Source organism: Aethalodelphis obliquidens, unplaced genomic scaffold (assembly GCF_003676395.1).
Source record: "Aethalodelphis obliquidens isolate GAN/ISIS:26980383/991018 unplaced genomic scaffold, ASM367639v1 scaffold102, whole genome shotgun sequence".
NCBI lineage: Eukaryota > Metazoa > Chordata > Mammalia > Artiodactyla > Delphinidae > Aethalodelphis > Aethalodelphis obliquidens.
The window spans coordinates 1,072,023-1,084,782 of record NW_020838046.1 but is presented as its reverse complement, the minus strand read 5'-3'; the positions used below and the strand labels follow the sequence as shown (position 1 = coordinate 1,084,782).

The 12,760-nt window shown below is 40.0% G+C and overlaps 1 protein-coding gene across 3 annotated transcripts in view; it reads left to right on the top strand.

Moving 5' to 3' along the window:
• The window catches only part of RUFY1 (RUN and FYVE domain containing 1), a 56,077-nt gene that overhangs the window by 21,594 nt on the left and 21,723 nt on the right, over positions 1 to 12,760 (top strand). For 2 of the 3 annotated variants that reach the window (XM_027096395.1, XM_027096397.1), the window contains 6 exons: positions 369 to 430; positions 3,485 to 3,550; positions 5,712 to 5,781; positions 9,922 to 10,023; positions 10,762 to 10,878; positions 11,277 to 11,444. In XM_027096395.1, coding sequence (XP_026952196.1) covers positions 369 to 430; positions 3,485 to 3,550; positions 5,712 to 5,781; positions 9,922 to 10,023; positions 10,762 to 10,878; positions 11,277 to 11,444 — 585 coding nt within the window. The remainder of the gene's footprint in view (positions 1 to 368; positions 431 to 3,484; positions 3,551 to 5,711; positions 5,782 to 9,921; positions 10,024 to 10,761; positions 10,879 to 11,276; positions 11,445 to 12,760) is intronic. The other variant, XM_027096396.1, reaches the window with a different exon arrangement.

Sequence of the window (12,760 nt, the reverse complement as noted above, 5' to 3'; positions counted from 1 at the left end):
GGTCACCACTTTAGAGATACAGGTCTCTTTTTTTTTTTTATTACTTTGTACCCAAAGAACTTTGTTGATCTTTGTCAACAATTTGATTGTTGAATAAATAAATAAATAAATAAAACTTCAGAATATTCCCTTAAATTCTGATTTTTAGTAAGTTTAGAAGGTGATGGGGTTATTTTTCTTTTGGTTTGTTTGTTTGATTGATTGCTGCTTTAAGCTGGTTAACCTACTGATTGTCAGGTTATCCTAACAATCCTATTGTTTTATCCTGAGATAGGAAGGTAAATACCCTGAATTTTAAAGACTGTAAGGTTTGTGGAAAGTGCGAAAAGTTATTTTTCACTTAAACTGGTACATTTTATTTCGATCAGGTTGGAGTGATCGATTTTTCTCTCTACATTAAGGATGTGCAGGATCTTGATGGTGGCAAAGAGTAAGTTCTGTATTGTATGTGTTCTTCACGTTTTTAATGAAATTCTGGCAAAGAATGCTCCTTTTTTAAAATTGAGGTATAATTGACATATAACATCATATTAGTTTCAAGTGTACAACATAATGATCTGATATTTGTATATATTGCAAAATGATCACCACAATAAGTCTAGTTAACATCCATCACCATACGTAGTTACAAAAAATTTTTCTTGTGATAAGCATTTTTAGGATCCACTCTCTTAGCAACTTTCAAATATGCAATACAGTATTATTAACTACAGTCACCATGCTGTACATTACATCCCCAGGACTTACTTATTTTATAACTGGAAGTTTGTGCCTTATGGCCCCATTCACCCACTCCCCCACCCCGCCACCTCTGGCAACCACCAGTCCCTGTATCTGTGAGTTTGGTTTTGTGTTTATTTTAGATTCCACATATAAGTAAGATCATAAGATATTTGTCTTTCACTGTTTTACTTACTTCGCTTAGCATAATGCCCTCAAAGTCCACTCATGTTGTCATTGGTAGGATTTCCTTTTTTTTTATGGATGAATAGTATTTTATTATATGAATATACCACATCCATTGATGGACAGTTAGGTTGTTTCCATATCTCGGCTGTTATAAATAATGCTGCAGTGAACATGGGGGTGCATATACATTTTCAAGTTAGTTTTCATTTTCTTTGGATAAATACCCAGAAGTGGAATTGCTGGGTCATTTATTAATTCTATTTTTTAATTTTTTGAAGAATTGCCATACTGTTTTCCATAGTGGCTGCACCAATTTACATTCCCACCAACAGTGCACAAGTGTTCCCTTTTCTCTGCATCCTGGCCTACACTTATTACTTCTTGTCTTTTCGGTGATAGCCATTCTAACGGGTATGGCGTGATAGCATACTGTGGTTTTTGATTTGCATTCCCCTGATGATTAGTGATGCTGCATCTTTTCATGTAACTGTTGGCAAAGAATGCTACTTTTGTTTTTGTGTTGTTTGAATTTGTTATTTAGCTATTTTTAATTACAGTGGTAATACATTCCTATTCCCATTGTTTAAGGAATTAGGCTCTGTGGAAGAATAGAGAGTACAAGGCAAATTTCCCCATTAACACTATCCCCTTGTCTCCATCTCAGTCCCACTCCCCCTGCTTCTTCAGAGGAAGCTACTCATGCATGACTCCTTCCAAGCCTTTCTTTACTGCCTTGCAGGTATATATTTTTTGGTAGTGTAATTTGCTTTATTGTTTGGATGTAAATAGAAAGGTACTATTATATATTTAAGTTGCCACTAGACTTATTCTTTGATCCTACTGTGTCTTGGTTGTCTTTTCATGCCACATTGTAGCTCTACCTCATCCTTGTTAACAAGAGCATTAAAAGAAGTTATCCTGGAAAAAAAAAAAAAAGAAAAGAAAAAAAAGCAAACAATGTATATAACATGCTACCATTTATGTTATAACAAAAAAGACATACACCCATATTTATATGTTGTACTTCCATATACATGGATCATTCTAGAGAGGCACATCGACCTGAAAACAAGGCCACCTGTGGGAAAGAGGTCAGGAGACAGGCATGGGAGGGAGTTTCACTGTAAACCCTTGCGCTGTGTTTGAATATTTTACCACGTACATCTGTCTTTCACATGTCTTTGTAATGAGAACTCTTCCTTCTCAGTGCCTTGGCAGTGCACCTTACCAAGGAAGGGACCAGCGGGAATCCCATTAATGCTTCATGCACCCACAGTACAAGGATTCACTCACTTGAAATTTAAAATACATTCTTAATGTCAAAAAGAACTGGAAATAAACTGATTACCCACTATTAAGGGAATACAGTCAGCCTTTCAACCTGCAGATGTGGAACCCACAGATATAGAGGGTCAGCTGTGCTATGCCATTTGTATAAGGGACTTGAGCATCTGCAGATTTGGGTAGCCACAGAGGTTCTGGAACTAGTCCCCCGTGGATACCTAGGGACATCTGCAATTGAATGAATTGTAGAACATCTGAAGTATTCCACACTATGTATTATACAGACATGAAAGAAAAACAAATTTGACCTACTGTATAGTAGATTTAGAGGGATTTCCACAGGTATTATTGAGTGAGAAAAGTATAATACTGAGAAGTATATATATCCCATTTTTTTAAAACCCCCAAATTCTCTAATATATATTTTAATTGCATATACTATATGTAAAAATATAGATAGATATTATGATTATATACACATAGGATACTCAACAAGCTATCAGTATGTGTTACCTGGGAGAGCTATGTAAAGGGCAGAAAGGTAAAAGAAAAAAAATGACTGCACTGACCAGCAAATCCAGCACCTGTGGCATGAACCTGGGTCACATGATCCCATTTATGTACATATGTATGTAAAGAAATTGGTGGGAGGAGCCTAACTTTAAAATGATAAAGTCTTTTTTGCTTTTTTTATAAAGATGTATGAAGTTTTGTTGTGTTGTGTTTTTGCTTTTTGCTTTTTTTTTTTTTGGCCATGCTGCACAGCTTGTAGAATCTTAGTTCTCTGACCAGGGATTGAACCTACCCCCTTGGCAGTGAAAGTGCGGAGTCCTAACCACTGGACTGCTAAAGAGTTCCCAGAATCTTTTTTTTTAACCCAGACTAATCAGCTTTGTGTTTTGAAGAGTCTTGTGGTCTTCTTTTCTGAGGCAGCTTCTTTTCCTTCAGTATAACAAGGGCTGCTTCATCTCCTAACTGGAGAGCCATTTACATGTGGCTTTTGGTGTTTCTACCTTGCCTGCCAGTGGCTTTCTCAAATGCTAGGGGAGAGGTGGGAGGAGCGTCTGCAGGGAGGCTCCTCTCCAGGCAGCCTGTTTCCAGTGTGTCCCATGTCTTCCTAGCCCGCCTTGCTGGTTCACTTAGGACCGTGCAGACATTACTAAGCTCTGACCATCTCTTGGTTTCCTGATGACATTGGTACTCCTACAAGGTGACTGGAAGGTTGGGGGACAATTAAAAGTATTAACCCTGAGTAAAAAGAATTTCTCTCTTTTTATGTTCTTTTTAAAAGGCATGAAAGAATTACTGATGTCCTTGATCAAAAAAATTATGTGGAAGAACTTAACCGGCACTTAAGGTAGGACTCCCTCCTTTTTCCAGTGTTGCAGTTCATTCTCAGTGCCCGATATTTGCCTCATGGAACCTTTTTGAGTTGCCATATATTTATAACTAACTTTTTTCCAAACCAAGAAAAAAGGTGGTCGTTCAGTGCTCATGTGTACAGACTGTAGAAGTATGATTTCTTGATAAAGAGCTTTGGGGAATCCTTTGATCTTTTGTTCTGTCTAGTTATGCAAATTAGAGAGTAATAAATTAAACCTCTCCACCCCTTAGCCCACCGCAACTTAGTTGGAAATCACTGCATGGGAAGCATTATTGCTACTGGGAATCAACACACATCCCTCCAACGTTCTGGGCAGGAAAAAGGGGTTGAAAACCACTGGGCTAGACCTTTGAGAACAATTCAATAGTGATAGCAGGTATCTTTATCTTGAATTTTCATTTTAATTGGAAAGCTGCTCCTGTGTTTCATGAAACACTAGTTGTTGCAGGTTTTGATGGAGAATGGATGGAGATTCTCAGCCTAACGTGTTTGGGAAAAATAATTCTCTCTCTGAACCCTCTTTAGAGAGTACACTGTGCACATTAGCAGTTCTCTGCGGGAGCAGCCTCTCTGGCCCCCAAAGCCAATGAAGCAGGCAAAGGAGCTAGTGTGTTCTTCAGAACATACCTAGGGTATGCTGCTCTGAGCCTTCCTTAGGTGTGATGCTGGCTATTATTTTGAGAGTGAGATTCTTAATCCATGCTTAGTTTATTGAGACCTTTTATAAGGAATAGATGTTGAATTTTATCAAATGCCTTTTAGCATCCATTAAGTTAATCATGACTTTTATCCCTTAATCTATTGATGTAATATAGTTTATTAATGGATTTCTTCATAGGGATAAACTCTACTTGATCATAGCTTTAATAATTTAGTCATTCTCTTAACATGTAACTTAACATAGTTGTTCCATAGTTTCCCCTCTGGCATGGTATCAGGGTTATGCAGCTTCACAAAATGAATCAGGAAGCTTTGCCTTGTTTCTGTGCCTGGGAACACCTTCTATTTCGTGAGCATTATTTGCTCCTTGAAAATTTGAAGCTCAAAGCCTGTATGGAGGCAATACTTTGCCAGCTTCTCAGTTTTTCCTTAGCTGTTAATTCATCTAGCTTTTCTCCTTGTGAGGATATATCTTTTTTGGTAATTTATGTTTTCTAAGGAAAAATAGAAATTTTGTTGATATTTTCTAAGTTATGTAGTTGGTACAGAATTGAAAATGGCATACTCTTAAAACTTGTAATTCCTTCCATATGTTTTGTTTTGTTGACTTTTTCATTTTGTGTCAATTTGTATTTTTATTTTTCTCCCACCCAATTCTTGAACCTTGGTTCATTAGCCTTGTCAGGTTTGTTTCTTGGTACCCCCCCCTCACCGGCAAAAAGCCCCAGTTTTTGGTAGTAGGGTCTGTTGCCTAAAAGTGCAGGCTCTGGAGCCAGACCACCTGGGTTCATAGGGGTATGAAGTTAAGTGAGTTTTTCAATATAAAGTTATGGTTTCCTCATCTGTAAAACAGATTAACAATAAGATTTGCCTCACAGAATTGTGGGGAGTTGACGCATTTAAAGTGCTTAGAACAAACAGGGCCTGACACATCGTCCAAAAAGAAAACTACTACTGTTATTGTTGTGGTTATTATTATTGTTGTTTGTCAAGTCTACATTAGCTTTTTACATATTTTTCAGTATGAAAGTAGTGCATATTACTTAAAGAATATGTGAAAAATGGGACAAAGTATAAAAAAGATTTAAAAATCACCTTTGATTCTACTACCCAAAAGTACCAATATCTTGTTATGAATATTACTTTAGATATATGACTGCCGGTGCGTTTTGGTTCCCATATATTGTGTTGGGGGAAATGCTGTTTTCTTTCCAGTTGGCTAAACAAGAAATGGATAGCATATTTGGAGAAAACATTGAAAACTTTTCAGTAAAAAAAATATATATATATATACACACACAAACACACACTGCTTACATATATATTTAGAATTCTCATCTATGAGTTAATTGGAGACCCTTTGACTCTCCATTTCATATAGGAAATCTAGGAATCTCTATTCTCATTGTTTACAGATTGGGAAAACAGTCAGCTTTTATAAGTTCACATTTACTTAATATTTTCTTTTTTACAGCTGCACAGTTGGGGATCTTCAAACCAAGATAGAAGGGCTGGAAAAGACTAATTCAAAGCTTCAAGAAGAGGTTTGTAACTTATTGAAATTCTTAAAGCAGAATGACCCAAGAAGAGAAATGGTATGGTTGGTATATCTGACCAGAGCTTCTCACTGGTAGGAATGGGAATTGCTAACCTTGGGTTGAGCTGCACACAGGACAGACATTCTCAGAATTTCACATCCTCAGAATGTCCGTGTTCTGCCCTGGCCGGGGCTCCCATGAGCCAGTGCAACGGATCATGAGCCAGTTCTAAGTGACTTAGGTTTTATCACCTCACAGTGGTCCAGTAGAAGACAAGTCCTAGTTGGAAAAGCCCCACTCCTTTTGTGAACGTGCTATCCTCTTCCTCTTTTCCCACCTTTCCTATGATGTAGTGTGTCTCCCGGCTGCCCAGAAGGCACAGGCTCTTTTATGGGGTAAAAGTACCCTCGTCCCCCCTTCCGTGTCTCGGCCTCTCAGGAGCTTGGAACCAGTCTCCCCACAGTGTGGTCTTTCTCTGCTTTCTCACTAGGAAGAGAAAGAATGAAAGGACAGGAAGAAGGAGGGCTGAGGCTGAGGAAGAAAGCTTGCTGCCAGCTGCCCGGCAGTCTCCTTGGTGGACACATCTTGTCTCCTGTTAGCAGGAGGGGGGTTGCTCAGCCTTTCTGAGGCTTTCCACAGGTAGCGGTCCCTGGCTGCTCGACCCTCCCCACCAAGTCTCACTGGGAAGGAAGAGGGCTGTGAGGGGGGCCGGAGAGTGACCCCCCCCCCATGGTGTGGAGGCAGGTTACAGCCGAAAGGAGAGTCGCAGAGCGCACCTTTGTAACGGAGGACCCAGTTTAAAGCTCACTTTAAACTTCCTGCGCCCTCTTGAGGGGGCAGGCCCGAACAGCTTTCAGGAGAGGAGCTCAGATTTGTAACAGGAGAAAGAAACTCAAAAATGGGCCTCATGGGAGAGACTTCATCACACTTAGAGCTGAAGGACTCGAATTCACCTGGGGGGTGGAGTGGGCCTTTGGGCCTCACTTTGCTCATCTCTAAATTGGGTGATAATTCAACACACTTACAATAGTATTGTAAAGATTAAGTTAGGTTAATACCACATAAATGTGCCTTGTCCAACACTTAGCATGTGGAGGCACTCAAGGAGACCTTAGTTGATTTTATTTTATTTATTTTTAAAATTTTTTTATTTTATTTATTTATTTTTGGCTGCGTTGGGTCTTCATTGCTGCACACGGGCTTTCTCTAGTTGCAGCAAGCAGGGGCTAGTCTTCGTTGTGATGCAGGGGCTTCTCATTGCGGTGGCTTCTCTTGTTGTGGAGCACAGGCTCTAGGCGTGCAGGCTTCAATAGTTGTGGTGCGCGGGCTCAGTAGGTGTGGCTCGCGGGCTCTAGAGTGCAGGCTCAGTAGTTGTGGCACACGGGATTAGTTGCTCCGCGGTATGTGGGATCTTCCTGGACCAGGGCTCGAACCCGTGTCCCCTGCATTGACAGGCGGATTCTTAACCACTGCACCACCAGGGAAGTCCCCTTAGTTGATTTTAGAAAAGCAGATTCACTCTTTGTTCTCCCAGATGAGGTGGCATGCTTTTTTTTTTATTTATAATTTTTATTGGAGTATAGTTGATTTACAATGTTGTGTTAGTTTCAGGTGTACAACAAAGTGAATCAGCTATACATATACATATATCCACTCTTTTTTAGATTCTTTTCCCATATAGGGCATTACATAGTAATGAGTAGAGTTCCCTGTGCTATACAGAAGGTCCTTACTAGTTATCTGTTTTATATATAGTAGTTTGTATATGTCAATCCCAATCTTCCAATTTATCCCTCCCCGCCCTTTACCCCCTGGTAACCGTAAGTTTGTTTTCTACACCTGTAACTCTATTTCTGTTTTGTAGATAAGTTCATTTATACCCTTTTTTAGATTCCACGTATAAGCAATATTGTATGATATTTGTCTTTCTCTGTCTGACTTACTTCACTCAGTCTGACAATCTCTAGGTCAATCCATGTTTCTGCAGATGGCATTATTTCGTTCTTTTTTATGGCTGAGTAATATTCCACTGTGTATATGTACTACATCTTCTTTATGCATTCCTCTGTTGATGGACATTTAGGTTGCTTCCATGTCCTGGCTACTGTAAGTAATGCTGCAATGAACATTGGGGTACATATATCTTTTAGAATTATGGTTTTCTCCGGATATATGCCCAGGAGTGGGATTGCTGGATCATATGGTAGCTCTATTTTTAGTTTTTTAAGGAACCTCCATACTGTTCTCCATAGTGGCTGTACCAGTTTACATTCCCACAAGCAGTATAGGAGGATTGCCTTTTCTCCACACCCTCTCCAGCAATTATTGTTTGTAGATTTTTTTTTTTTTTTTTTTTTTTTGCATTACACGGGCCTCTCTGTTGTGGCCTCTCCCGCTGTGGAGCACAGGCTCTGGACGCGCAGGCTCAGCGGCCATGGCTCACGGGCCCAGCTGCTCCGCAGCATGTGGGATCTCCCCGGACCGGGGCATGAACCCATGTCCCCTGCATCGGCAGGCGGACTCTCAACCACTGCGCCACCAGGGAAGCCCTGTTTGTAGATTTTTTCATGATGGCCATTCTGACCAGTGTAAGGTGATACCTCATTGTAGTTTTTATTTGCATTTCTCTAATAATTAGTGATGTTGACCATCTTTTCATGTGCTTTTTGGCCATCTGCATGTCTTCTTTGGAGAAATGTCTATTTAGATCTTCTGCCCATTTTTCGATTGGGTTGTTTTTTTGATATTGAGCTGCATGAGCTGTTTGTATATTTTGGAGATTAATCCCTGGTCAGTTGCTTCATCTGTAAATATTTTCTCCCATTCTGAGGGGAGGTGACATGCTTTGAGTGAAAGTCTAATTTAGCTTTTGAAACTGAACAACTGGCTTATTTTTCCTTCAAAGGCAAACAGATGTAATAGAAAATGTACTTCAGAGAAAAGTGTATCTCTCACTTCAGGGTGTGCTCTCTATGTCTTCAGAGAGTAGGATGGGAATTAGCTTATGGTTTTTGCCTGCTTTTTCCCTTGCAGCAACTAGCACCTCCTTTCAAGCCTTAAAGTTTCTTACGTGGGCACAGCAGTTATGTTTAGAAACCCCAGTCCTGGGTTCTGAGTCTGAGTGGACCTAGATGCTGTTGACCAAGAGGAGGTGAGGAGTTCAGTGCTTCAGGGCCCCCCGTTAGTGAATGACGCTAAGAGCACAGCCAAGTATTGAGGGCAAATGTCTGGCTTCTTTCTGCTTCTCCAGCCTCACCTTCTCTCACCAGGCTGTCTCAGAGGCTGGGAAAGGAGAGGTTGGTTGGGGTATTTACTCACCTCTCCTGCTAGCCTCTCCTCAGCAGGTACATGAAGGCACCTGCTCCTGTACACTTTAGCCTAAACTACGTTAACTTGTTCAGGGCAAGGAAGATGTTTTCCTCGGGCACATCTTTAATGGTTTGGTTGTGATTCCTCTCCCAGCTTCTTTAATTCTCTCTCTAGTGGTAAGATATCCTTTTGCTCATTGGCTAGAAAAACTAAAAAGAATGAAGAATCAGTGGGAAAAAAGCCCGTAATCCCTTGGCTAAGTGACAGCTGTATATAGAGTCCCCATCTTTCCTTAAGCTTTTTTTGTTTGTTTGTTTTTGTTTTTCTTAATGATTTTTAACAGTTAAGTTTTTTTCTTTAAACTAGACGTGAGAACTTACTGTATAACCTGCTTTTTTATTTTTATTATATCATAAGTATGTTCTCAAGTCATTAAAAGCTTTTGTAAGTATTTTAATAACTACATATTTCTGTTTTATGCTTTTACTGTGATTTGTTAAACCATTTCTAGTATTGGACATTTAAGCTGTTTCTAATTTGTGTCCATAAATCTTTGCCCACGTGAAGTAGTATGCTATCATTTTTGTAAAACAAGAATATCTAGGGAGGACAGAGATGGCTAGGGGCAGGGGTAAGAGAGATTTTACTGTTTATATTTTTATATCTTTGGAATTTTGAACCATGTGAATGTATTACCTATTCAAAACAAGGATAAAAAATAAAATATCACATATGTGAAAATACATTGTCAATTGTGAAGATGCCAAATGTTAGCTTTTAATTTGAACAGTAAGATTCATTTTGATGTTAAGAAATCTAAAAATCTTTCTTAATCAGCTTTCAGCTGCAACAGACCGAATTTGTTCACTTCAAGAAGAACAGCAACAATTAAGAGAACAAAATGAATTAATTCGTGAGAAAAGCGAAAAAAGCGTAGAGGTGAGAAGTAGGCCTTGCAGCTGGGCGGCATGTTCCCCACTCAGACATGTCCATCAGACATCTCAAGCCCAGAACGTGCAAAGATGCCTTGTTTGACACCAGAAAATCCTGCCGCAGTGCCCTTCCGTGTCACTCTCAGGCCACCCGGACCACTTGGGGTTTCCCAAGTGCACTGCTCCCTTGCCTCTGGGCCTTTGCGAGTGAAAGTTCCTATTCCCTCTTCAGCTTCTCTCATGAGCCTGGTCCCCTGTGGTGCTGCCTCTGGCACCCATCAGTAGGCCTGGACCCTTCTTCTCCCGTGTTTCCATAGCTCTTTGCACCTCCCTCCATTATAGAATCCGCTTACTGTTGTGTAGAATTGCTGGCTTGCAGCTGTCTCACCTGATGACTTGAGAGTAGAGACCATATCTGATTCATCTCAAAATTCACCCAGTGCTAAAAACGTGCTAGATAAATACTGAATGGGGACCTTTCCCACTCAGAACGACTATTCTATTTTAAAGAAAATTAAATTGTTTTCTGCACCTACCTTTTCAAAAATCTATTGGCTTGCTCTCATCCTTCATGTTCAAAGATATTTCAAAATACCTTTAAAATTTTAGCCTTTCCCTATTATGCTTAAAAAAATAGAAATTATGCTACTGTTTAAAAATATATATATGTTATATTTTTAAATACTTTGTAGTTAGCTTGCTTCTGTAAGCAAACCATCCCTCTGGTGCTCTTGTTTGATCACAGATAACAAAACAGGATACAAAAGTTGAGCTGGAGACTTACAAGCAGACTCGGCAAGGTCTGGATGAAATGTACAATGATGTGTGGAAGCAGCTGAAGGAGGAGAAGAAAGCCCGTTTGGTGAGTTTGCGAGCCTGAGTTACCAGAAAGATTCCTCAGTTTATTCCCTCTATGTTACTTCTGTCAGCACTTTGCACACACATGCTTCAACCTGCTTTTAAAAACAAGTGAGTTTTTATACAAATAAAGTTTTTAACATGTGAAAAAAAATACTCGTGGAGTATTCCTCATTGCCACCTACCTGCTTTCTGTTGACTTGATGCAGAGCCAGTGTTCATTGTAAAATGAGGAAAGGGAGAAAACTTAATCTAGTTACGCTCCAGACAGACTTGTCTGCATCTCCCTAACCTATTCTGACCTTCCGTTTGTATTTTCAGCACTGCCCAAGATACAACATCAGTTAAGTTCATTTCTGTGATGTGCTTTAATAATATTTTCCTTATTAATATCCTTTTAAGGAACTAGAAAAAGAACTGGAGCTACAAATTGGAATGAAAACCGAAATGGAAATCGCAATGAAGTTACTAGAAAAGGACACTCACGAGAAGCAGGACACTCTAGTTGCCCTGCGCCAGCAGCTGGAGGAAGTCAAAGCAATTAACTTACAGATGTTTCACAAAGTTCAGGTGGGACTTGGCTTTATGTCCGCATCACAACCCTGTTTCCTGCTGCTTGTCTACAGTGGTAGAGCTTGTCACGTGCTGCCTTTCCAGTCATTCTTTCCGCAGAAGGAGAGAATAGACACATCTGTGAGGGCCTAGTATTTGCAGACCTGGTCCTAGGCCATCTTACATGTTATTGCATTTATTTTATTTGAGTCTCCCGGCAGTCCCTGACAAAAGTTTATAAAATGGGGGGAAATGTAAGTGACAAGGTAAAACCAAATGGCTAAGTCACATGTCCCTGGTGGCACAGCTAATAAATAGAGCTGAAAACTGAACTGTGTCTCTTGAATCTAAATCTGAACTTTGCCTGTCATATGTTCACTGTCCCCCTGCTGTCTGTTTCTGTCTACTTCAGGTACTAATTGTTTGCCCCAAGAAATGGAGAAGTGGACTAAGGATATTAGTTAGTATTGCCTTTTCAAGCTTTGCCAATAAGTTAATCTTGATGAGTCTCCAAGATCACCTCCCTCGTCATTTCAGAGTGGTCAAGGGGAGCTAGCCCAGAAAGAACCGGTCACGCCAGAGTTTGAAAGACAGCATCTAAACACTGCAACACTTTCGTGCCCAGAAGCTACCCAGAAGGGTACCATTCTGTGTCCTCAAAGCTTTTCCTTTTTTGAAGTTCTCTTTCCTATTTTATTGCCGAAACAGTCCCGCTTCCTTTTCCATAGAGTGGTTTCAGTCTTACTAGTAGTAACATCTATGTCAAAGATAATGTGAGAGCAGACGGTACAAATAAACTGTGCTATTTTGTCCATCTTTTTAAAAATTATTACGTAATTAATATTTTTGTAATTGCAACAGTGAAAATTGAAGCAAAAAGAGAAAAGGAAGAAAATAGTTTTACCCTCCCAACAAATTATCTATTTTAATTTTTTCATGTTTTCTTCTGGTTTTGGTCAGCATATAGACATACTGTTAATACATGTTAGGGGAAACTAAACTACTATAATAACTTAAAGCATTGCAGACCAGCAGTTTTGCTCCCCACGGTCATTCAGGGATTCAGACTAATGGCAGCTCCAGCTCTCAAGGCCACTTGAGTTGTCACCATTCTTGCCAGCAGAAGTGGGGAGAAGAGCAAAAGTCCAGAGCCAGGGATTTGTTCTCAAACAGTGAGACAGCAGTTGCACCCACCATTTCTTCCGATCACATAGGAAAGGGCTAGTCAGCATGGCCAGGCTTGGCTGCAAGGGGAGCCTGGGGCTGTTGTTTCTGGGCTGCAGGCCAGGTGAAGGGGAAAGTAGGTGTGGGTAGATGTGGTTGTCACTACAACA